This window comes from Excalfactoria chinensis, chromosome Z (assembly GCF_039878825.1).
Source record: "Excalfactoria chinensis isolate bCotChi1 chromosome Z, bCotChi1.hap2, whole genome shotgun sequence".
NCBI lineage: Eukaryota > Metazoa > Chordata > Aves > Galliformes > Phasianidae > Excalfactoria > Excalfactoria chinensis.
Genome location: NC_092857.1, coordinates 13,158,892 through 13,185,620, shown reverse-complemented (window position 1 = coordinate 13,185,620; position 26,729 = coordinate 13,158,892). Strand labels below are relative to the sequence as shown.

Here is a 26,729-nt window from a genome sequence, read left to right as displayed (position 1 = left end):
AACAAATAAAAAAAGAAGGATATTTATGCTCAGTGAGAAAGGAAGGAAGCTCTTATTCCCATCAGTACCATTATTCCCCCCTGCTAAGAAAGAGAGTGAGTAGACACTGGATGATAATTATCATAATTAGTGTAGAAACTGAAGACTTCACCAAATTAGAATTAATAACAGCTTCCTGCAGGGAGACAACAACTGAGATAACACTTGTAGTGGAAATTGAAATGAAAATTTAGGACTTATTTCTTTAGAAGCTATGGACAAAGGGCTACAGGAGCCTACTGATTCAAGGGGGATGGCTTGAAGGAACAGAATGCTTGGGCTTTTATGCTGCAAATTTGGCAGCTATTAACATCTTCATCCTATTAATAAGAAATATGGAAATGATAAATTTTCCACGCAATAAGGGCAACGTGTCAGACAGAAGGTTAAACGTATTTAGGGAAGCGTATATTTCCTATATTTCCAAATCAGCTGACTTGGATCCATCTATGTCCAGAGCCAACACTGTACCATTCCTTACCACTTGATGGAGGAACTGTCTTCCTCAATAAACCTTAAGTCAGAACAACGACCTTTGGTAGGGTGAATGTTACAAAGCAAGATGCCTACAGGATGCAACTATAAATGTAGTTAAGGCCTCTGCCTTAGTAACTGTTATAATAAATGTCATGCAATGTAGTGGTAGTGTAATAAATGGTAGTTATTAGCACAGTGGCAGTTGCTGACAGAACTGCTGACAGTTGTTCCAGAGCTGCTGCTTCTCATCTCTCTGAGGAGCAGCTAAGGGTCTGTGAGTATCTCTGCATACTGCCTGGAAGCAAATGCAAACTTTTCATCAGTGACTACTGCACGTTTCCATCCTCACAGTGTTTTCCATAGCAGCTCACCTGTTTTATAAGCCAGCTGCTTCGTTTGCTTTATATGGACCCTATATTCTTCAGTACACGCGAGCTGCAAGTCTCAGCACGTTTGGTGCATTGTGCATAGTATTTCCAACTATTTGCAATAACTTCTAAGAGACAAATTTTCAGCCACTACTGAGCTGTATTTTATTCCTATTCCTGTTAATAGAGCTGTACCTGCTTCTTTTTGGGTGCAATTAGGAACTGACAGACCCGATGCACACCAAATACTTCCAGCACACCTGACAGGGCTCCGTTATTGCTAAAAATCAGTAACTCAACCCCAGGCAAGAGGCCCAGAAAATACCATCTCATTTGGAACAGAACAGGACATCACTACAACAAGGTCTTGGTCCAGAAGAAAAAAATTTGTCTCCCTAACACATCCATAGTCAAGGTGAGGATAACTGGTCTTAAAAATGTATCAGTCTCTATCAGACATCTGTCTCTGCTTTCTACTTTGTGCCCTCAGAGTCTGCTGAGTGAAACCTCAGGTCTTGGCCCCCCTTCCTGCTGACCTGAGTGCGGCACTGCTGGTTGACAGCACTGTTCCTCATATCCAAGATGCAGCCAGGAGCACAGTGCTCACCTGGGCAGGGGACAGAGTCAGGGCACAGAGCTAAAAGTGAGTCTCACCACCAGGAACTCTGTGAGCACGGTGTGTTTGTAGACACTCATTTCCATGTCAGCATACATAAAGGTGTACATCGAAGGAAGCCATGCAAATTGCCCAAACCAAGCACTTCATGCGTGAGCAACCCCTTCTCCGAGGAGGGAGGAAAAAACATGAATGTTCTCAGGTACCTCAGTGGTGAGAACAGAGCAAGCCTAACAGCGTAACGGGGCTACATGCTACTGGCAATAGGTAGAACCTCGCGCATTCCACGAACCTACAGTATTCTGAGGGCTTTAACTCACAACACACGCTGGTGAATGGGCGCGTTCGCCCCGGTGCCAGCGCAGCCGGCGTAACCAGGGGCAGCCAAGCACCAGCTGCGGGGCGCCGTTCCCTGCGCAGAGCGGGACGAAGCACGGAGCAAGTCGCTGCCAGCTCAGCAGTTTTACAATCGGGGAAGTGCCTCCCCCCGGCCGCAGCCACCCGCGTGCCCACAGCACGACCCCCCCCGCCTGCCCGTACCACTGCTCGGCTCTACGGGGTGGCCCAGAAGTGCGCGGCCCCACGAGCAGAGCCGCTGCAGGAAAAAACAGCTCTCTGTTCTGCGTGACAAATGGTTTCTACTTGCAAAGAGTTAACTCGGAGGAGCTTTGGAAACTTCTGCCGGACGGGTTTGCTTTGCTTGCAAGGTCGCGCAGAACGAGCTCCCTGAACTTTGCCCCGTGCTGCCCCGCGACGTAAACAAGGGCCCTATAAATTGCGGCGCCGAGCTGCGCCCGCGTCCTTCTGCCGGCAGCGGAGCGGGAGGAGCGGAGCGGCAGCTGCGGGGTGAGGGGAGCTGGAGGGAAGGCTGGGAGGCGCGGGGGGAACGCAGCTCCCGCTGGTCCGAGGCTGCTGCGGGGCGTGGTAGCGAGGCACGGGGTCCTGCCGGCTTCGTGCCTTCGTTACGGACCCCGTAGCGGCCGGCATCATCCCAGGTGTGCGCGGGGCGGTTTCGGAGTGCTGTGCCCCAGGTGACTGCGGTAGAACTGCAGGGAGGCAGCTGGAGTCTCTTGCCTGGGAGGATCAGTAATTAAAGCGTTCTGCTTTATTATTTATCTTAATGGTTTGTCGTTTTCATCGGTCTCGTCATGTGTCAGAACTTTCTGTTTCCATAACATTCTGTATTTACTGTCAGATGTGAGCGCTGGAACTGCACAGTTCCACAGCCTAGGGTGCGTTGGGAACAGCGTTAGCAGTTTATTTCTCAGTAGTGAGTTCTCTGAACATATTAAGCTGAGACTTTTATGCTGTTGAAGAATAATTACAGAACTTCTTGAATGCTTTGATTCCCACAAGCGTTAAAGGAACCCGATGTGGGCAGTGGATTTTATAGGATATGGCAAATCCTGGAACTTGAATTTTCATTTCCTGTTTTTGCAGACTTGTTTCTACTGCCTGCCCTGGTGCCTTCTCAATGGCATCTGAGTGCTACAAACTGTCTTCTGAAAAACTCTGTCTTTTTTCTTTCTTTTCTTTTTTCTTTTTTGTCTTAATATTCTTTTCTGTAATGCTTGCTGCTTTGAACACTCTGCTGGTACAGTTACTGTGTAGTCAGTAGCTGGGTTTGCACCTAGGTTCTTACCAATGTAAACTGGTTCGGCGCCTCAGTTTTCACAACAGAAGAAATGGGTCTGTTCAGCATTAAAATAAAATCCAGCATTTTTGAACTATTAAAAAGAAAAAACGTTATAGAGGAACTCTGCTACTAAATGAGATAAATATGGTCCGGCAGCAAACATAATGGATCAAATATATTCTTGCTGTTTTCCTTTTAACTGAACAGAGCCAGCATCCTGCTGTGTTTTGCGTGGGAATTTCAGCATCCGGACTTTGTTCAGGCATTGATCTCATTTTGTTTATTTTCTTTCTTTTCAGACAGGCCCAGCCATGTGGGCAGGGCTGGGGCTGGCCCTGGTTCTCTGCCTCCTCCCAGGAGGGGGGGCAGAGAGCCAGCGGTGCCAGGAGCCCCCAGAATGGCACATCGGGGAGGAGAGCCCAATGCTGAATGCCAGGGGGTCGGTGGCAGTGGTCGCTCTCCTCCAAGCTAGCTGATACTTGTGCCTGCTGCAGGCTTCCAGGTGAGCACCAGTCGTCTCCTTCCCAGCTTTTGCTAAACCATGAGTGGCCACTTCACAAAGCCAGCTGAGGATAACCTACACACTCAGCTGTGGGTGCACTCAACAAGGTCCCTCAGATTACCACCACCGTACTTGACCTGTTCCTACTGACCAGGCCACTTCCCAGCAGCTCCAGTTCTCCAGCTCTCAGCTTCGCCCTGGCCAAAAGATCTTCTGTTTACACTGTGTTTACAACGTAAAGTACAATCAGCTTGATGTTAATGAAACCCAAAACACACTGAGAACACACGGGAACAGTTCAAGACAGATGCTTTGGTTATCAGCAAACAATTAATGCAGGGAAGCACTGAAGCCAAGAAACATAATTCTCTAGCATGGCTTGAGCACTTGAAGTAGACAGACCCATGATCGTTCCTTTGTATGCAAAAATAAAATAAAATGAAAAGAACAGAGCAGAATGTGCACCTTTCGTGTGCCTCTGTTCATGGGTTCTGGATACAAAACAGGAGATACAGAACAGACTAACCTTGCAAAACATTGATGAAGCATTAAAAGGAATCAGCGCTCCTGTATCCATAATGTACCTTGTTATAAATAATTAGGTAATATGATAGTAACTGCAGCAGGAAAATAATTTTGAGCTGGCCTAAACATGAATTGCCTGCAGTGCTTATCTTTGGTTCAGTGGTTGTGAAATCATTTTGGCATGAAAATTCATAGTGCTGGTTTCACAACTTGATTAGGATCACTGTAATAGCATGTCTGTTTCGCACTCCAGGCTGTAAAGCTTCATGTTACAATAGTCTTAGCAAGTTTTTCAGGAGCTGAATTTTGGAAGTAGTGGCAAAGTTCTGGCTTTGTGGCTGACTTTCAAAGTAGTTGGATTTGATTCTGTGCATTAAAAAAAGGCTGTATTCTTTGAAGTTCTGGACTACATCCTGGAAGTGAAAAATTGAAAGTGTTTTTATTTCTAGATCAATCCTGTAGGAATTATGCCGAGGCCAAGTAGGTCGTGAAGGCGTTCTGTAGCTGTTCTTTTGACCCGGCTGCTGTTCCTTTCCTGAAATGTTCTTTTCTGCCTACTGCAGAAAGTAGACGAGTCAAAATGAGAGGGAGAGCTGTTGGCCTTGTGCTGCAGGCTTTCTTTCTTCACGATTCACCTTCCGGATGCATTCATTCTGCATTCTTTAGCAAACAATGTGACCCCAAACTCAGCATTTAAGTAAAAATGTTATGTAAGTTTTCTGTTAGACCATGAAGAGAGTGAAAGAACTGACATGAAAATAAACACCGAGTTCAGTCTGCTAACAGATGTCTGCTTTACTTGGTGCTGTGTTCTGGTTACGAGGACAGGAACTGAGGCATGCGAGCTTTTGAAGGGTGTGACTTGATGGCAAAACAGAATAATTCATTCCTTTATGTTGGAAAAGAACTTCAGCATTTCCAGCTGTGACAGAGCCGATACTTATGGCAAAGAGCAAGGAGGTTTTAATAGCATTAGACTGTTGCTTAGAGGAGGAAATGCTCACTGTAAGGCGTGCAATGTGGAGCACATTAACTTTTGGTGAACATGGCAAATAACGTTCTTGTATTGCAAAGGAAAAAAGCCCTTAGGATTGCCTGCTGATTTATAGTCGTCTTTTTTCACATTCCCCTCTAGACTGGAGGACCTGCGAGTGAAACTGGAGAATGAAGGGCTGGTCAATATCTCATATGTGGTTGTCAACCATCAAAGTCCTCATTCCCAGAAGAAATTCCACCTGCTGCAGGAAAGTGTTTCAGACCATATTGCTGTCTACCAACAAGATGATCATCAAGCTGATGTCTGGACTACTTTAAATGGAAGCAAGGATGATTTTCTCATCTATGACAGGTTTGTGTTTAAAGGGAGAGATTAGAGAATATTTACATGTATTTAGAGTAATGATGTGTAGATTTCTGTATTAATTCATTAAAATAACCTCACAACAAAGTCGGGCTGCATGCATGCTTTTACTGGGAAATGGAAGCTACAAAATAAAAAGTCTGCTTTTGCTTAAGTAGGTTTGGAATAAGTACATGTCATCTTTGTGAGTAATTATGATGGCTCTGGACTGTTGAATTTGATATCATGGTTATGGTCTTTGTTTTCGTTCTCTAACAACTTCATATTCATGTATTTGCAAGATGAATCAAGCCGAGAAAGTTACCTGATTTCCCTTCAGAACACTTTGACTAAAGTTGCTGAAAGTGTCTCATAGCTGAATGAGGAATTAGAACCATGGAGAAAATTCGCTTTTCGATAACAGGGTTCTGGGACAAGAACCTTCTGGTAGAACCGACAATGGCTGCTTAGTTGGAATCCCGAATTTTTGGTTTTGAAGTGATGAAAATTATTTGAGAGCGTGCACTTCTAAAATGCCCGTCTTGATTACTGTTATGTTACTGTAAAGAATGTTCTGTATGACTAAGAGATCAAGACTGTATGCAGTCCATGGAGTAGCTGCAAAGCTGACACATGCCCCACAGAATTTGAAAGGTTGAACGGTTCTGCACTGTTGACCCACTGGGCATGTGTACACCTACACTACTAATTGGTTTGGCGACAGCTGGGCTGTAATCTGCTATGACTCTAGGAATTTATGTCCTACTCATTGCTGGTCCTGGATATTTATGGCAAATGTTTAAAGTTAAGGCTGAAGGACCTTCTGTTGACATAGCAAGCAATCTGATAAACACGTGCCTACTAATCAAAGTGCCCTTGTAAACAGCTTCCACATTTGTATCATCTGCTTTAGTGCACCAGTTGTGCAGTTACCAGAATATTAAAGCACAGACATAATGTATCATGAAATCCCCGTCCCAATGTACACAAATTTACTAATGTAGATGGTTAATAATGTATGTTCCAGCCAGAAATCACATTAGGCTGCATTCAGACATTCCTTCTACCAGACTGGAGATTAGCGAAAGGCTCTTCAGCAGAGGATGGCTGGGTACAGAACAGGCTCTCCAGGGCAGTGATGGTTGTCCTGAGCTGCCAGAATTCAGTAATCATTTGGACAGCACTCTCAGACATAGGGTTTGAAGTTTGGGTGTTCCAGTGTGGAGCCAGCAGTTGGCCTCAGTGATCCTTGTGAGTCCCTTCTGGCTTGGGATATTCTGTGGTTCTTTGGATACAAAGACCATGCAGAGATTTGTAGACCTATTCAAACTGCCCTCCTTATCTGGAGGCATTGCTATGGTATACCTCTGGCAATCAAAGTACAGATAAACTAGAAGTTTCTGCCAGCAGAGTGATCACATCCATTGGAAAGCAGACTTTGCATGCACTAAAGCAGCCGAGCAGACAGATAGTTGTGAGATGGAGGTTGCTTTTTACTTGTGAGCTCCTTGGAGAAAAACACTGTTTGTGGGACTGCACAGCATTGGTGGATTGGCATAAGCAAAATGAGGTATACTAAGATGAGATGTCAAATTTTATGTATGTGTAACCTCAAAGTTCTTTCTTTCCTTAGATGTGGTCGTCTGGTGTATCACCTGGGTCTTCCCTATTCCTTCCTGTCTTTCCAATATGTAGAAGAGGCTATTAAGATTGCATACTGTGAAAACAAGTGTGGAAATTGCTCTTACACGGTATTTTCTTGTTTCGTTCTTTATATACTGGGGGCAAAAAACCTGATACTTAAGAATCTTTGTCAGTACAATTAATCAAAAAGGGCAACTTTGAATGTATGCATTTCATGGGCTGTGACAGAGAACATGTAAGCAGTTTTGGAAACTGATCTAACTTAGAATAGACAGACTGTTTAAATTCCAGCAAAACATTTTCAGAAATAGAAATGTAATCTTGGACGCTGATTCTGTTTGTGGAGTTACATACAGTTAGTGAGAATTAGCTCCTTTAGTTTCTAGGGAGAGGTTTTCTTACTATGGAGATGAATCTGAGCTGAGTTGCAGTTCCTTTTAGTTTAGAAGCAGTACACAAAAGTTACTTTAAAAAGTGGTAATACAAGGGGATGGTTGTTACCACAAAAAAAAGAGGAGCTGTGCTTTACATGTAACTCTGCATCAGAGCTACGTTAAGGATTACCATGCAGCACAGATAGGTAGTGATGAATTTCAGCAAGAAGAATCATTTTAGCTCCCATCAAACAGCTTCCCAGCTTAACACAGGCCTCAGGCATGTTAGATGTGGAATCCTAGAATAAGAATGCTTTTTATTAGCAATTACTTTGATTATAATTCCCAAAAATTTACATTAGGAGTCCTGCCTAGTTCCCGGTGGTGCTGTAAAACAAGATTCTTTTTGATACATTCAGATCATTCTTCAGCAAAGTAGCACTTTCAGAAACAATCTACCTTTACTGAAGAACATTTGGAAACCCACTGACAGGCTTATCTGTGCCTCAGGAGCACAACCAAGGAAAGTGACATTTCAGATGGGGACCTGGGGGTGAAGGAGGACTGCTGTGCCTCAAAGGAAAACTTTGGAAGCAGGTGTTTCTTCACAGGGTTTCCTTTATAATTGCATGACCTTTCAGAGGGGGCAATAGATTCCCTTCTTGGAGCCAATATTTTTGGCTTTCCACTCCCTCCCAGCCTCCAGGGCAGAGAAGTTACAGAAGTAAATATTTGGATGATGCGTGTCTTGACTTTTTTGGAAGCTAGAATGCGAAATGCTCTATAATTTTCAGGAAGGAAATACAGATTGTAGCTCACACTTTGTAGCACTGTGTTAGTTTATAAAAAAATAATTATAAACAAGAATTTTAGATATTTCATTGCATGGGTTTTCTAGGTACTGCAAAAATAATTAATATCCTACAAGTAGTTTAAATGCAGTGTTTCTGTTTTGCAGGATCCTGATGTTGATATTATATGTGAAAACATCACCAAAAAAGAAGAAGAGAATCTAGCAGGGATAGAACCCGAACCAAGTGGTCAGCATTCACATCATCACCACCAACCGCACAGGCACCGACACCACCACCACCATCGTCATTCAAAAAATCAGAACCATCCGGCCCCTTCTGAATCTCAAAGACGTCACCCTCACAACGGTCGACGTCACAGAGTTTTCAACCACAACAGACACGATCAGATAGGTAGCCATGAACAGGTAGATACTCTTCCTCCAGGAGAAGGCATGGAAGTTCTTCCGCGTGTTACAAAACTATGAAAAAAGGGGAAAACCATCTGTAAAAACCAGTTAACTTGAAACTGGCAGACAGCATCAGACTCTACAACCAGTAGCTGATGCTGTCATTGTCGACACCTTCTGTTTGAGGAGTTAGGAAATTCCATCACTTGACAGTGTCGCGGAGCACTTCCAAATTCGTGCAGGTGACACGGCCAGCTGTTAGCAGAGGACATCACTGAATCCTGACAGTGACGTCTGCTCACTGCTGCCTGAGAGTCAGCAGCAGCAGGAGGAAGTGAAACTGGTGACACCTGACAGTGACAGGAAAGGGCAGGAAACTGAGCATGAAAAACAAACTAAACACTTAAAAAATGCAGGGGAGTCACATGGCCTACATTTACCTAATTACAAGAAGGGAAAAGCTATCAGATTATGTATCTCTATTGGTCCCAAATAAAAATTAGACTAAGGTGGCAGGAGCGTAGAGCTGAAGTTTTGCAAAGAGAAGTGCTCTTGGGGTTACGTAAGACCACCAGTGAAAATTTCTTACTATAAAGGAATTGGGTTAACCCGTAGTTTGTTTTTCAGTTACGCTGGAAAGGTGTCTGCATGGTTGATTAATTTGTCTTTCTTGTTTCTCTTCTAACGTTCTGCTTGCATTTGTGAGGACAGGAGCATAAACTATGACCTAGGGGCTCCTGTTTGATATTTTGCAATCAAGAACAGAGGATAAGCAAAAGAGATATTTTAATCTTTTTATTATTTTATTATTATGAGGGGATATATTCAATTTTTTGTTTTGTTTTCTAAAGTAGGTATACAAAAAATGTACAAGCAAAGCTTAATGCTAAACTGTGGACCAAAATAACTTTTTATCTCAAGTGTAAGACAGAACATTAACTGCACTGTTTTAAAGTAACAGATCATATACTTAACTTCTGTGGGTTAAATGTAGCACCAAGTTTATCAAATCCCACTCAATAAATTCAAGTGAGAAGCAATATTAACAGCTCTCTGTGCAGAATCAATGCCTCTATCAAAAAAGAGACAGGATAAACTCAGTCTTGGCTTAATACTTTCCTTTGCTTATGACAGCACGGAATTTGTTACCTGCAATCTGTATTGATTAGTAAGGCAATAGACCACTGACATTTTTATAATTTCTTTGTGTGTAGCTTAGCATTTTCTAATTTACATTAACAGCGTTGAAGTAAAAATTCTTTTGTTCAAAGGATTCCTGGATGAGCAGAGTATTCGAAAAAGGAAAGCTGCTTTGAAAGCATACGCCATAATTAATGATGATTGAATAGGGAAATCATTACTCCTATGAAAGCTGAATATTTTTGTGGTGAATGCTGATTAGCAAGAAAGTAGTACTGAATGTATGAACAAAATGTATGAACAAAATGCATGCCTTTGAAATAAGAGACGTTTCAATAAAAAAATATTCAGTGTTTCTTTGTGTTTTGTTTTTACTTTTGGGTGCAGTTTGCAATGTACTGTTTCCTGTATGCCCTACTGAAATGCTTCGTGCTATTTATTTAGAACCGCCTCCGTTTCAAGCTCAGATCTTGGCCTTTATTAAGACGTTGCTCTAAGTCTCTGATGGTGTTTCGGAGGATCTCAATTTCCTTGTTTTTCTCCTCCTGGAGGTGCTGTAGTTTCTGTAAGAATGCAAGTAAAGGTTTTGTTCATGACTATCAAGTGGGATTACGCAACAATACAGTATGCTATTGCTAACAGGAAATACTTTAATCAGAATGGTTTATTTATTTATTTATTTATTTTGGCATCTTTTACCACAGTATTAAAAGAGTTGACATCCCCCCGAATCCTGTTCCTGTGGCATTACCAAATCCCCTGCCCACGAAGCTACTGATGCATGCAAAATTTGCCACTGATGTTATTTCTATCTCACATTTCAAAGTTAACAATTCTGTACTAAAACCACAAGTGGCCTTCTGCTGTTATTCACATCAAAGGTGTTAAGCTGAACGTTATCAGCACCAACATCACTGCAGAAGGACACAGGACTGGACATCTAGAGGTGGGAGTGGTGCGTTGAAGAGGCACATTGACTAGATCCTGTAAGTTACAGAACTTCTTTTCCCAAATAAAGTTTTCTTGCAAATGAAACACAATAGCAGCCAAAAAAAACCTGCTGTTCAGAACGGGCTGTGACAGTACTTGAGTATTTGCAGATTATGAGTTACTGGAGCACGTACCCTCCGATAGATGCTTTGTGGCAGAACAGAAGCGTCTGAAAATGATTTTGTTGTTGTGTTCTGAACTCTTGCCAATTTAGCATTGAACTGAAAGAACCAGGGAAGAGAAAATATAATCAATACAATAAGGGGGGGGAAAAAAGAATGTTAAACAATATAAGCAGAAGTTTTTTTCTTTTGTTTCTTTTGTCTTTTCTTTAATGGATGTTGTATCTGGAAAGTTGTTGTGAGATTATCTAGTGTTTGGTCCTAGGACAGAGAAGATTATAAGAAAGGAAGATAATTACAGAGGTTACAAATGGTACAAACATTCTGATCCCACTATGTTACACGTAAATATTTCTGAAATGCTAGATAAAAAGAGCGCTACTAAAATGAAACGTTGAAAGTGCGTTGGCACCACAGTCTTATATATGCAGGAGGAGAAAATGGAAAGGATGCTAAAAGGCCCTTAAGCCTTCCCTCACATACTACAGATATCTCCGCTCAAACACTTCCACAGCTTCTTTCTTATTGAGCACGTGAAAGGTTTGAGCTATTTCCTTGACTTTTCTGTAGTGAGGACTGAGCTGTGAAATGTGTGTTGAATTCCATGTCTGAAACCTCTTGGAAGTTTATAGCAAAGTAATACTGAAAAATAAAAATCTTTGAGCATTCGGAAACAATAGTAAAAGAACAAAAATAAATAGAAAAAATTGTTTTAATTACTTTATAGGTCAAAAATTACCAACGCTTTCAAAATAATTTAAATGAAGAACACTATGAAACTCAGCCTCCATATGTAGTAGATAGAAGTGTAGATTTCTGAGCAGTTCATAGATCCCATGTTGAAAGAGAGAGACATGACACCAATCCTTCTAAAGATCACTTTCTAAGATGCTTGGGTTCCATCACATTACTTTTGCACTAATGCACTAATTACGGCATTTTTTACCACAGCCTTCTAAGCTTACTCAGTGCCTAATTGAGCTTTAATTCAGCAGAACACATACCTCTATCTGCAGTTTAATTATTTCATTCTGCTTCTCTTCATCTTTAGCTTTCAGCTGTCTAGTTAAATCCAATATTTCCAGTTCTTTTTTCTCTATCTGTTCCTTATACTCCATCTCTTTTTCATCAGCTGATAACACAGTAAAACCAAATATGTTGATTAAATTTATTACAGTAAATGGTTAAATGGAAAAACAAAATAAAACAAAACCAGAGCATTTCCCAAATGGCAGAGCTTTCTCCAGCAGCAGGTCAAAATGATTTCTGTCAAACAAAACGTACTTTAAAGCTGTAACCTGTAACCATAACCTGTAACCATAGTGAGACTGAACTTCATTAAAGCAGCATCACATTTTACAAAGACTTCATTTTGCTTTTTTACAGCTAAGTGAATAACTAAAAAAAATCCTACTTCTTAAGCCCATGTCAGTAATGAAAAGTAATCCATACTACGATCAGGTGTTTCCTTTTGCAGCAGTATTTATTTGCACAAAGTCCTGCTCTTCTCAGGTATAGCTGAAACACCCTCCTAGGAGCCTACCTAAGTTTCATTTGCAGCAAGTTCAAAGTAATTCCTCAGTCAGTACTTAACCCAAAATTTAGCTCCTTCAGATTTTTATGTACAAATTCTCAGCATTTGTTCTATTGATCTGGAACTTCTGCTCATCCGGTGTGGCTGTAATAGTACCTCATTGCCACTGTCTACTCAGTTAAGATAAAATTCAGTTTGACAGTGTCCACTTCTAGCTTTCATGTCTGCTTGTTCTGTAAGTACTACACCTGGACTCCAAGTAAAAACTGTTTTCCAGTTATATTTCCATGAGGAAGTTGAACTATTTTTTGCATTTATGCCAGATGAAGTACAGCTCTTACAGGCTATGATGTGGATTATCCAGCTCTACAGCACTCAGGCTTCAGAAAACTTACTTTTTTTCCTCATGTTGCAGCTCAACTGTGCTATTTCTAATTTGTGGTCTTCCTCTTTGTTTTGAATTTCTACTGTGAGTTTCTCAATATGATCTTTATACTCCTGTGAATATAAATAGTTTCATAAAGATCTTCAGATTTCTGTACTTGGCAAGCCTTCTGCAAAGCACACTGTTCATGTCAAAATATACAGAATAATTCAGTTATTTATAATTCTATAGTTCTGTACTTGTTTTATATTGCATCTGTTAATACTAAAACGTTCAGCTACTTCTCACTTAACCCAGTGAAAATCTGCAGATAAAAGATGCAGCAGATTTCATCTATCTGTTAAAATTACAAACTGCTTGCATTAGGAGAAGGGGCAAATGGAGAGGTAGTATTTTTTCCTCAGTGATCACAGATCACAGAATTGTAGGGGTTGGAAGGGACCTCTAGAGATCATCGAGTCCAACCCCCCTGCCAAAGCAGGCTCCCTACACCACGTCGCACAGGTAGGCGTCCAGGCGGGTCTTGAATATCTCCAGAGAAGGAGACTCCACCACCTCCCTGGGCAGCCTGTTCCAGTGCTCCGTCACCCTCACCGTAAAGAAGTTCTTGCGCACATTCGTGCGGAACTTCCTATGCTGAAGTTTCAGCCCATTTCCCCTAGTCCTGTCCCCACACATTACTGAAAAGAGACCAGCCTTGCCGCTATGGCTCCCACACTTCAGGTATTTATAGACCTGGATCAAGTCCCCTCTCAGCCTTCTTTTCTCAAGGCTAAACAGACCCAGTTCCCTAAGTCTCTCCTCACAGGGGAGATGCTCCAGGCCCTTCACCATCTTTGTGGCCCTCCGCTGGACTCTTTCCAAGAGATCCCTGTCTTTTTTGTACTGGGGAGCCCAGAACTGGACACAGTATTCCAGATGAGGCCTCACCAGGGCAGAGTGGAGGGGGAGGATCACCTCCCTCGACCTGCTGGTCACGCTCTTTTTAATGCACCCCAGTATGACATTGGCCTTTTTGGCTACAAGGGCACACTGCTGGCTCATGGCCAACCTGTCGTCCACCAGGACGCCCAGGTCCCTCTCAGCAGAGCTCCTCTCCAGCAGGTCTTCCCCAGAAGACCAGTGCAGGATGATTCTGCAGTTGGTTAAGCAGCTACAGTTTTACTTGTATAGATTTCTGGTTGTAGAATTGTGCAACAAAAAGTCATATTTAAAGTATCTCAGATGGCTAATATTGCTTATACCAAGGATTCTACAACTTCGCACTAGCAGCAGAGGAAACATCAGTGGTATTAATGCTAGTGGCCCTGACATTCAAGTTAATAGTTTGAGCATACTTTCTTTAACTTTACGTCAATGAAAAATACTCCAGAACTATCAAGTGATTTGCCGTAACCGCCAGTGCAGAGGTGCTTATTCCCAAGATCTCATCAGAACCTTCTGTTGTAGAGATAATTCAGATGGTATTTGATTCTCTGGCAGAAGAGTTGGTATCTTATAAAAAATGTATGTGTAAGAAGTATATTTTAAAACTAAGCATTGTTAAAAAATGAGTGTATTTCAGATTGAGCCAGAGACCTCAGCAGTGTATAGTTTTGACCTTTTGGTTCCTGTGAAATACTCTCACACTGTCATTAGAACAACTTTTCTCTTTTTACACAGGATAAACTTTGGGAGAAGTGAAATAGTAATGTGATTGGTAGTGAACTCAAGAATAAAAAGGTATAAGAACTGCTTCCACAGAGACAGAACTGTTGTTATTCCTCCTATTAAGGAATGATCAAACAAACCTGTTCAGAAGCCTTTAATTTATCTTCCAAGACTTGAATGTTTGCCTTCAGTCTGTCGTTTTCATCTAAACAACAACAGTGGAAAAGAACAAAACACTGAAGGGCAAATACTAACACATGGAAGCATGAAAGAAAATTATATATATATATATATATAATATATATATATATATATATATATAATATATATATATATATATATATATATATAATATATATATATATATTATATATATATATATAATTATATATATATATATTTTAACTTGTCTGGACTCTAAAAAAGCCTGATATTTTCTAGGTGTGATAATCTTAACTTACAAAGATATGCAACATCTATACAGTTTTTTTTTTGAAGAATAAAATTCCTAGTATAATTGCAATATATATATGGTATTATTGCACTGAACTGCCTTAAGCAATCTTTAGCAATTGTTTACCAGTGCATTTACCAGTACAATTTACCATTACCAGAAAATGAAAGATTACTGACGTACAAACAATACTTTCAAATCAAGAGATGTAACTATTTAAGTACTTGTTTCTCACAACCAGAACTTACTCAGTTTGTGTGGGCTCCTTTAGAGCTTGTCTATAGCGTATATAGCAGATACACAAATTGAAAAGCAGTATCTCAAAAACAGAATTTAGGAAAAGCAGATAATTCTTTCTTGATTAGCAAAATTCATTCTGATGATCAGAAACAGCCATCTACTTCCAATTTTTAGAGTTTTTTTTAACTTGCTAGGCACCTTAAATACAGAATGGGTTGATAATTAAATGTGATAAGTAGACTGCAGTATAAAAATATGTTGATATGTGATATGTATAAAAATGTAGTAAGTACTTTTACTTCCTTATTTAAGTAAGAATGAGCAATTATCAGTCATGTATGGATAACAGCCATACTTATATGTATACAGTATATATATGTGTATATACATGTATATGTACATGTATACATGTACATAGTATAGTATAGCCATAGTATATGTAAGAACACTTTTTTTTTTACCTTTTATGTCACACTGGTTTTCAAGTGTTTGTGTAAGACCCTTTATCACATTCCGTAGAGTAGTACATTCTGGAAGTGAAAAATCCACTGTTTGAAAATATTTTCTTCACGACCTTAATTTCGGAATATTAATATAGGAATTGAAAGCTTTATGAACATCACATCTAAACAGTTTTTTTTATAACATACTAAAAATGTGAGAAAACAGTGTACATTTCTGAGTAATAGAATTGTAAACATAATTCTTTATGGTCTTTCAAAAATGTTTAGCTTTTTTTTCTTTTTTTTCAGGGATAGTAGGAAAAATATAATGCTTTGCTTACTGTAAAGGTGATTGATAGTCTTTAAGAACTGGCATTCTCTTTCTCCCTGGGAGTTAAGCTTATTTAATTTATCACACAACTTTGCAGAAGGACATCTTTTGCAAGAAGGACTTACTGACCGTATATATCTAAACCTCACTTGCACTGTATAAATTGGTTTAAAGATTCACAGCCTTCTATCAATAGACTACAGTAATTCAGAAAAAGTAAAGAATCTATACACTGCTTTGCTCTTAGGTTGGGCTTTTCAATAACTACTTGAATTACCTCATATTTGAGATTTTATTTATTTAGCAATGTTATTAAAACAGGTCTCTGCTTTTCTTGGTGGATTTCAGGAGAGACAATGCCATGGAAGGGGAAAGCCTGCTGCTAGTAGCTAAGCAAGCATTTTATATGTGTAGGAGTTATAGTTTATTTTAGAAAAATCAGTATACGCTTCATAGGAGAAGAGTTAAAAAAATGATTGCAAGCCTTAAGTCACTGGATTCAACTGTGAGTTTCCAGAGAGGGAGTGAGCACTGTGATAACCTCCTTTAAAGTCTGCAATCTATAAAGGAAAAAAGAAAGGACTGAAGAATTTTGCTTAACAATACTATCAGCAAGTAAATATTTTAATAAAGGAAGCTTAAAAGCCAAGATAATTGCTTTTCTATGTTAAGTGAATATTTTCTACTGCAAGGTTTTAGTCCTTCAAACTTGCTGAAAACATCTGTCCTGAAAATATGCTTCCAGGGCCTAAGTGTTTTATTACTTAATTTTTAATTAATATTATTAAATGTTTTCTCAGTGTAGCTAGGTAAACATTTTTGGGTGGCTTAAGGAATCTGGCTAAATACCAATTTCTAGGCTGCTAAGTATGTAAGCTTTGCAGACAGTAAGGATTATAAATTGCCATGAAGTGCAGCAAGGCATGAAAAATGAAAGTAAACGTATTTAAGAATAAGCTTATAGCAGTTGAATTGCAAACCCAAGAGTAATAAAAATGAACTTGAAGAAAAAAATCTGTTACAGGCTGTGAAAAATGGATCTTTCTTAAAATGTCCTTTACTATTTGTTTTCACGTGTTTGCCCTCTTATCACATGAATGACTATCATTGCAAAAATACTTGTACTTCATTGCAGGCATTTTTAACCTGCTGATGGAGGAGATCTACTCTGTCATACATTTGTCTGACCTCCACCCTGAAAATCAGACCAAATTCAGTCAAATAGTTGACTTCAGAAAATCAACTGGGGATCTTTTGCAACTTGCTACTAAGTTTTCAAGACTCAGACAAATAGCCCAAAAAACTGAAAGACTTCTGTTATATCAGCAGCTAACTGCTGCTCTGTAATAACAGCTGATGTCAGTCTCTTCATCCAGTAACTATGGTGTTAATTAGAGGTGCTTTAGTATTGTGAAGAAAAAGGCAGAGACTGGGAAAGCAGATGTGGAAGAAATCGAGATGTAGGTGGGAGGGGCGAAGCACAGCAGAGCTAGGCACTACTTGGGAGATAGATGACAGAACTGTGAGTCACGCAGCAGTCAACAACGAAGCGAAATGCCAGGTGCCAAGAGAAAAGGTGGTAAGATGACAGACACACAGTGCAACAAAGAAAGGTGGGTAAACAGGAAACTCGGAGCAGGCTAAAGGCAGGACACAAGAAACCATGCTTGTGCGGGTTCAACCACATAAGTCAAACTTCCTTAACTCTCTAGTATTTGGATTATGACTGCTTGTTATCATAATTGGTCTTGTACACATTCTCCCCAGAACAAGTCTGCATAAAAAAAATTCCGGAGTGACGATGGCGAATTACGATTCTAGCTCCAATACTTGGTTTTCTACTCAAACATTTTTAACTTTAACCCATTCCTCCTTCAAGTCCGCTTTTCACACCGCTGTGTGCTTGCCGCCGTCACTCCCTTGTTCCATTCTGCTAAAAAAACAGTAGGGGGAGCGCGAAGGGCATAGGAACAGTGACTGTCAGCTCCTGCACCAGGCAGTACGCTGTATCAACAGCATTTGTGGAAAAATGCCATTCAAAACCTGAAGCTTTAGGTCACTCTGTCTATTTATACCGACAGATTCTGTTGCCATTTTTCATTCCTTTGAAAATATAGGAAATACATTCTAGAAAGTCATACGCCCATTGTAAATACACCAATGAATCTGAGTAAACAACTTGACAGCTGATAGTCTTACAGTGAATCGCAGGTATTTAGATGCAAGCTACTTTTTTGTCCAATCCCAAGAATATTTCCTTATCTTTATTATCTTAAACATATAGATATATTGGAAATTTTCTCGTGTTAGATTACAGTTATGACTGGAGAAAGCACTGAGCTCATGGTTTTGCTTGCCTACATTAAGGGAGAGAAAGCACAGTTTTGCTAAATGGTCAGAGCTTTGCAGATCATTGACATTAGTGTGGCTCCTTCTCTGTAAAGAATACACCCTACACACAGGAAGACTAAACAGCCAACCAATATTTATCACATTTAGTATTCGTAATTCATTGCAGATCCTTCCATCCACATATATAACAGAAAATCCGCTTTTTGTTTTGTTTTGTTTTCTGTAACAATTTCAAAACACTAGCCAACAAATACATAATACTGGAGATGCTATATGGAAGTGTATTATTCAATATGCCAGATCTGTCTTTGCTACTTGGAAGTAAAATCCAATTCTGCAGTATCTTCTGCTGCAAGAAATATATGAAAAAAGTGCAGTAATTATTGGTCAAACAAAGACAAATCCACTCATTGAGACAAAATAGAGCCACCTTCAGTTTTCTGTGGAAATAATGCAACTGCTTGCTTCTGAAAACTAAGGTAGATTTTATTCGGAACTGTAGTCTGCACCACTGTCCACTTAGTATAGAAAACATTTAGGAACAGAAAACAAGAATGCCAGACTTGTCCATCTCAAGTTGATCACAGTATTTGCACCAAACAAAAGCTGTGGTCCTCAGTCTCACTTTACTTTGCTTAATCTCAGCAAAGAAAATATTTAAACAATTCAAAGCTCATTTATTTTCTTTCAGAACACGTATAGAGTTGCCACACTGCCCATCTTTTATGTTACATTTGGTTAAAGAATTTCACACCGCTTTCCCCATCGAGTTTTATAAGTTTTCTTTCTTCCTGTGTGTATCCCTCAGAGCTCCCACTCTTTGTTTACCTTGCACAGTTCCAAAGACACTTCTGGCAATCAAGGATGTCAAGAAGCTCTCAGGCTCTCACTGATACTTTTTGGAATTTTCTTGGGGTGTGGAAATCTATTCTCATTTCTATTTCTTGTACTAACATAGGGTTTTTCAGCCAGAACACAATTTTTCTTCCTCCACCCTCAGCAGCCACAAGTCCTTCAGGGTAAGTGGAACAACAGCCTTTCCTTCCACAGTGCATTTGCTCTCTTCCCCATTGCTGAAAGAAGCATGTTTATTTGGACTCATATGTGAAACATTCACCAGCATATGGTCTCTCATGTTTTTCCTTAGCTGTTCTGTAAATTGCTTTGTGGTCTACTTCTAAGGCTCAGTTGTTTATATATTCTATAAAATCACTCTTGTGTTAAATTTGCAACAAGGTGAACCTTAGAATCTTATTCAACTTGAGAACATACACACATTAAGAATGTATGTTGACATTGTTCATTAAAAATTTGACTCAGATATTCAGATCCAGCAATTTCAGTTGCTTTTGGATCAATTCTACTACTGATACTCTTGGGAAATGTAACTGAGGGAAGTGACTTGGGGCATGAGGCTACAAGAAATCTCTTTTCCAAGACGTGGTTGGCCCTATCATTGTATAAAAGCCATTCTCTCATGTAGAGTCTGTCAGGATAACTTGCCAGAATAAGAATAGTAGAATCATTGATGCATTGTTCCCAAACATCTTCACCAGCTCCATGCAGGACTCCTCTACATCGCCATGAGAAGTAAGAAGTGTTTTCCATTGCCACAGTGCTTTGACTATCAAAAGGGTTCTACAAAGATCCAAACTACCTGACGCAAAACTTCCAGTGCTCTGAGTCTGAATACACTGCCTCTTATTTCTTTAACTAGCAATTTTATTAAATTTACAAAGTTCACCTTATCAATTTTAAAAATAAAAGGCAAAATGCTTTGGAAATATTTTATAATAACCATAATTTATGATTACTAAACAATCTATAATGTCCTTTCAAAATATTTTTAATATTCTAATCAGCAACACAGTCACTCATGTTTACCTGAAAATTTCTCTGACAGCATCCACTGCAGATTATGGCAATGCATTGAATAAAATGGCCAGTGAAACTACTGTTTGATCACCTTTAGTGAATGTCATTCAAAACTGTTACTCACATAAAATTTTGTGGTGTGCTAGGATTCCATTGGAGTACTCATACACATTTTAACCTAAGAGAATATAGCCAAATTAATCAGCTTATTTTCTAAGTAGGTTCTGTGTCCTGGGTATCTGTTCTTTATCTTATTACCTACCAAGCAGATTTCAGAAACACCTATTGGAAATCTTACTATGTTTCAAGTTACCTCTTTTTACTTTGTCCTTTACTGCTACTAACATGTTGGCAGTCTCACTCTCAGACCAGAAATTCTGCCTCCTATCTATGCCCTTACTGATTTGTAAATTACTGCATCTTCTACTGCATCTTGAATATTACTGAGATTTCTTTTCTTTTCTGTTTTTTTTTTTTTTTTTTTTTTTTTTTCCCCCTTATTTTTTTCCCTGCTGCTAAATTTTATTTCATATTTCATGCTGATTACTCTGGCATTTGTACTTGGACTTCTGCCATCCATGTTTTTTTTCCATCATGTGTTTCAAAACAGCTCCAGAGATTGTTCTCACCAGTTTTATCAGCATAACTATCTCCTCAAGTCATTGCGCTCTTATCTCACTGAAGTGAGGCAATTTACATAGCCCAGACCTTGCTTCTGACTTCCATCTGTTTTCAGTCTGTTCTGCTTATGGTGTCCTTGCTTCAGTCTTCCCAGCTGCTCTGACTTACTGCACTGTCTCTTTTGTATTATCTCTCATTCCCTGGGTTTTATGATAGGAATAATTTCTTCTTTTCATCAACATTTTTCTTTTCGTCTTTAAAATCTATTTCATATAAAAAGCTTCCTCTTTGTTTTCATCAGTAATGAAACATCTTGCTCTGTTCTGAATAACTGTCCTTCATTGTCTTTTGTACTCAATAGATAAACAAATGTTTCTATTGAGTTAAACCAGAGTTCGTCTCAGTTTGCTGTCCCATACCATAACACTCAGTAGAAGATACTTCAGGAAAGATACAGAAAAAGATACTGCCACAATGCAATCTCTCATCTTCAAAAACCACAAACAGGGGACACCTGAGCAAGCAGTGCTGTCTTTGCATTTAAGGCTTCAGGGCTCCAGGGAGGTTGCTGTTAGCTATAAGCTAGCCAATATTATACACATCTACATGTAGCATGAAAGAAGACACCAAAAACTACAGACCTGTCAGTCTAACCCCAGCCCCTGAAAAAGTTATTGAGAAGATTATTTGGGTGCCACTGGAAGAACAAAGAACAAAGCCATTTTCAGGCATGGTCGATGTGTTCTGGAAGGGAAAGCTCTGCCTTAATGATGTGATCTCTTTCTGTAATATCCATCTCCTTGGGTAGGATGGTGGAATGGTAGATTCCATTACATGCCACAAAATGAAATCACTACATTTCACACGCTAAGACCCTTGCTATTTTATATGACTGAAAATAATAGAAGTATTTATCAGAAATTCCTGAATACAAGCAAAAAGCACTCTTTCATCATTATTTACTTATTTATTTATTTTAGGAGAAGAGCCAAGACCTTACCTTCTTTTACTGATTCCTCCCTTGATTGGCTTAATGTTAACATCCTGTGAGATTTTTCCAGCTGAAGAACTAATAGTTTGTTTGCTTCATTAATTTCTGAAATTTTCTAGGAGATGGGGGAAAAAAAAACAACAACAACAAAACACAACTAATTTTACATGAATAGTTTTTGAAATAGGTTTTAAATCTTGTGTTTTAAATTTATATAAAATTAATGTTTAACAAGACTGTAGTCAAAAGCTTATATTATTTGACTTCCTGGAAATTCTATCATAGAAAACACAAATCATAGAACATTCTGGGTTTGGAATGGACCTTTGGAGTTCACCCAGTTCACCTACTATGAGCAGGCACATCTCCTGAATCAGGTGTTTCAAAACCCTTTCCAACCTTACTTGGGCCATTACCAATAGCAGAGCATTCACAAATTCTTGGGGCAGCTTGTTGCTGTGTCTTATGACTCCCACTGTGAAAAATTTCTTCCATATACCAGATCTAATTCTAACCTTTTCCAGTCTAAAACAGTTTAAAACTGTTCCCTTGTCTTGTCACTAAAGGACCTGGTAAAAGGCCTCTCCATCTTTATTATAAGCCCATTTTATGTATTGGAAGATTATAATGGGTTCTCCCCAGAACCTTCACTTCTTCTGGATGAGAAAATCCATCTTCTTCATCCCACCTTCATAGGAGAGGTGCTCCAGACCACTGACCATCCTCCTAGCCCCCTCTGGACCAGCTCCAACAGATCCACCTCTTTCTTATGCTGGGATCCCCAAGCTTGGACACAGTACTGCAGGTACAGCCTCACAAGGGCTGAGAAAAGGAGTACAGTCACCTCCCCTGCCCTGCTGGCTACTCCTGATGAAGTCCAGGATAGTACTGGCTTTCTGGACTGCAAATGCACACTGCTGGCTTATAATGAGTTTTTCACTCCCAAGTTCTCAGCATCACTGCTCCCAGTCAGTTTCTCACCCAGTTGGTCAAAATCTGGGCATTGTCCCAGTCCAGGTTACAGAACCTTGCACTTGACCTTGTTGACCTTCATGGAGTTCACATGTCAGACTTGAAAGCCTATGCAACTGATAGTTTACCCCACAGAACTAATAACTAGCTATAAACTGGATTTTTTCTGAATTCTATAGTGTATGGTTCAGATCGATCCCCACAAAGTTCTTTTTACTGCTTTGCTTAAGAAGCTGTGAATGCCATCACTGAGAATCAACATGAGTAATATGTATGAATAGAAACTGGTATGGTATATATGAGTATATGTACATAAATATGTACCTATTTTCATGAGAAACACGATGTTTTGTTTAGGCACTGCTTCTTTGTTGCCTTTAGTGTGGATTAACTGAACAGGATCAACTACAGAGAGGTGACCTCTGGGAATAACAAGGAATGCAGTACCAACTTTCCTCAGTGGATCAGTCTTTAAGAAATTACACATAGAGAGTTCAGTGTGTATATATTATTAAAATAAAATAAAATAAAATAAAATAAATAAAAGAACATATTTTCATTCTATAGTAATAATTTCTAGAACAAGGAACAACTTCTGAAGTAAAAGTCCAGCAGAGCTTTGTAAAACTGGTATTAATAGTGGAAGTGTCTGTTAGAAAGAGATACTGCAATCTTCTTGAGAAGCCAAAATTGGCCTCAGCACCATTAGAATTCTAGTACAGAAACAAATGCTTCTCAGTCTTCACAGACCTTGCATAGAAATTGTGACAAGTGGAAGGCTGAGCAGTCACCAAACACATGAAGTTCAACATGAGCAAGTGCCATGTTCTGTAGCTGGGACAAAGTATCCCTGGCTGTATGTACAGACCTAGCGGATGAGAGGCAGCAGAGCATTTCTGCCAAAAATGTTCTGTATGTTCTGGCCTGATGGTGAATAGACTCTGAGTCAGCAGTGTGCCCTGGCTGCCCAAAGAGAGCAATGCACCCCACTGCCAGGTGGGTGAGGGAAGGATTATCCTGCTCTGCTCTGGGTTGTGCAGCCTAACCTTGAACACTAGGTAGAGGTTGGGCACCACAGTATGAGAAGGAAATAAAGATGTTATTGTTCAAATGAGATCAATGAAGGTAGTGGAGATTCTAGAGGGTATAGAGTGTGAGCCACTGCTGGGGTGCTTGGTGTGCTGGGCCCAGAGCAGAGGAGCTGAAGGGAGGCCTCATTGTGGCTGCAGCTCCTCACAGGGAGCGGAGGGCAGCGCTGAGCTCTGCTCTGTGTGACAGCGACAGGGCCCCGGGGAACGGCATGGAGCTGTGCCAGGGGAGGGTGGGAGCCTCAGGAAAGGGTCTGCACCAGAGTCCAGAACATAGGGTGTGAATATTGGTGTGTTTCTGTATGAAGCCAGGAGCTGGACTTGGTGATACCGATGGGAACCTTCCAACACAGGAAATTGCACGATTCAGTGATTCTCTTAAATCACTTTGAGGTAAAAGCAATACAAACAGCTCTGATACAGCATTGGCATCACAAAGTATATTAATCAGAATTAGCTGACAATACTTAGAAGAAATCTCCAGTTGAAAAGCTTATCATGATATGAAAATAATATTTATAGATAGCAATTTCAACTCTCTTTTAAGACTTTTTTTCACTTACCTTTTCTATCTCTGAGAAGTTATCTAAAAGTTTATCAAGATTCACCACATTGATTTTCTTCATGGCTGTGATTCATTTACTTCTGGAATATTTCATCCTGTGACCATTGAAAATAAGAAAAATAGATCTATTAATTTTCCAAAGCTTTTCTATGCAAAACATAAGCAAAGCATGTAACACTATTGAAAAATTATAATTATTTCTGCCTATTAATCCAAACTTCAGCGAACCTGAAAACTAATATTTCTAAGAAATAAAATCAATGTCAGAAAGCCCAAAGCCATCCATCAGACTGTTAGGTGATGTAAAAAAGTGTTGCAATTCAAAAAATAAATCTAAATCCACTTCCATAGACACAGTGACACAATTTTAACTAAAGCCACATAGGATGCTTTTAAAACATATGAGATACTTCTTTCTAGATATGTTACTAAAACACATTGGCTTTCCTATCCTCACTTCTAAAAACAAGAAACTGAATGGATCTGAAACACTCATTCTCCACTGTGCATCTTTTAGCTCCAACAAGTGAATCTCTGTTAAGTCTGATTAACTTTAAAAATATTACATAAGCAAAGGAGCTTTTACTGGGTACATATTAATGCAGAATATACATCTTTTAACTGTCTACATGCTCTAATACTTTATTCAGGCTTAAAGCTACATACATACATTTTCTTACAAACAATCCACGCTAATATCAGTGATGAGATACTGCTGCACATAAAAATTACCGCCATAGTAAAAATCAAGATTTTGAAGCACACCCATATAGTTTCAGATTGCTAACACAACTCCTGTTTTTACAGGAGTTTTACTTACAGAATCTTCAGCATGCAATTGCAAGATGGACCTGAAAGAAAAGATATGGATGTTTCTAAAAATATTTCAGATGTCTTTGAACACCAGGCTTCATCAAACAATAATTCCAATACAGATAAATTGTATATTCTGAACCAAATCATCAGTTCTGTGTAAACTGTCTTTGTTACATGTAGTAAATAAAAATGAAATGAGGGAGCTGATCCAGAGGATAGTATGTATGTGCTACATTGAAACTGCAGCAGTTTCCACATGTACTTACTTACAATGAAGTTATGCTGAAATGTACATGTAAATGAACAATTGAGCAAGAACCAAACTGAATTATTTTCTTGTTCATTCAGTATTTCCAGGTCTTTACATATGTGCAATGTCTTTAGAAAAGCAGTAAGACAGCAATAGCTCTGTGTGTTTGAGTTTTCTTGTGTCCACTATTTCCTCTAATTAGCATTAGAGGGACTAATGTGAATTTGTTATGGAACACTAAAAGGTATTTTTAAAAAAACAGCATTTTTAAAGAATGTGCCTAAAGAACCAATACTTCTAAGATAAATCGGTGATTTTCTTCATAGCTAGTAATCTTAATGGCCTGTAATTGTTATTACAATGTAATGAATTGTTCAAAGCAAGTTTGAAACAGTTTTTTAGGACATTCAATTTTGTAAAACAACTGCATGTTTTATTTGATAATCTAAGTGTACAGTGTGAATGCTAAGCTACGATCTTTCCAGTCCTTATCATGAGCACTATCTTATCCATTTTTGCACCAGTGTCCCATGCCATCGTGCTTACAACATTGTTTTAACATCTGAATATTGACTGAGGGTGGAAGCTCAGGGAGCTGCCATGCTGCATGCTGCTTTATTTGTGTTTTCATATTCCATGGCATCATTTGTTTATGTAGAAGACAGGATGTGCTAAGCATTTGGCAGTGTTAGGCAATGATGCCACTGGGAATATAACTCCTGCTGAACAGAAAGAATAAATTAAAAATAATATGCTGTATTTTGAATGCTGTATTTTTCCAGCAGGAAAACTCATCACTTTTTATGTAATTATTATTTATATGTTATGTTCTCCAAAGGCATTTTTCTTAAGCCTCCCACTCCTATTTTGAACTATATTTATTTCACTTGGAGGAAGGCTGAAGATTTAACACGCATTTTCAACTGCCACAAAACTGACACCTTTATTTACTCTCCAACTCTTCGTCTCTTACAATCGTTTTCTGAGTAGTGCTCGTGATGATCTTATTTTGGAATTTAAGGTTTCTTGTTTTGTTTCGTAAAGCACCGAAAACTACATGCAACCAAAAATGCCCAAGAAGATCTCCTGATTTTTTAACAGCACATCTGAACTGAATACAGTGATTACTCAGTAACAGGCACTTCAGATCATCTCACTGTTTTTCTGAGCTCCACCCATCTTGAGGACA

At 39.3% G+C, this 26,729-nt stretch overlaps 2 protein-coding genes across 3 annotated transcripts; one reads left to right on the top strand and one right to left on the bottom strand.

Moving 5' to 3' along the window:
• Positions 1-2,205: 2,205 nt before the first annotated feature.
• Positions 2,206-10,216, top strand: SELENOP (selenoprotein P). 2 transcript variants are annotated; one of them, XM_072360268.1, is made up of 5 exons: positions 2,206-2,346; positions 3,436-3,638; positions 5,299-5,511; positions 7,136-7,253; positions 8,479-10,216. In XM_072360268.1, the coding sequence occupies exons 2-5, from the start codon at positions 3,448-3,450 to the stop codon at positions 9,118-9,120; spliced, it is 1,164 nt and encodes a 387-aa protein (XP_072216369.1). In that variant the 5' UTR covers positions 2,206-2,346; positions 3,436-3,447; the 3' UTR covers positions 9,121-10,216. The 2 variants fall into 2 exon arrangements, with proteins under 2 accessions (XP_072216369.1, XP_072216371.1); XM_072360270.1 differs by having other exon boundaries at positions 8,479-9,075.
• An 85-nt stretch (positions 10,217-10,301) lies between these two features.
• CCDC152 (coiled-coil domain containing 152) lies at positions 10,302-24,535 on the bottom strand. The gene is made up of 8 exons (XM_072359240.1): positions 24,473-24,535; positions 21,859-21,964; positions 15,698-15,766; positions 14,683-14,747; positions 12,903-13,005; positions 11,978-12,105; positions 10,974-11,072; positions 10,302-10,424 (listed from the first exon to the last, which is right to left on the bottom strand). Exons 1-8 carry the CDS (start codon positions 24,533-24,535, stop codon positions 10,302-10,304), a joined length of 756 nt encoding a protein of 251 aa, XP_072215341.1.
• Between the last annotated feature and the right edge of the window lie 2,194 nt (positions 24,536-26,729).

Coding starts and splice junctions, on each gene's coding strand:
- CCDC152 (XM_072359240.1), bottom strand. CDS start 24,535: ATGAAGAAAATCAATGTGGTGAATCTTGATAAACTTTTAGATAACTTC. Junction 14,748..15,697: donor AAACCAGTGTGACATAAAAG/GTAAAAAAAAAA, acceptor GTTGTTGTTTAG/ATGAAAACGACAGACTGAAG. Junction 13,006..14,682: donor AATTAAAGGCTTCTGAACAG/GTTTGTTTGATC, acceptor TTATATTCACAG/GAGTATAAAGATCATATTGA.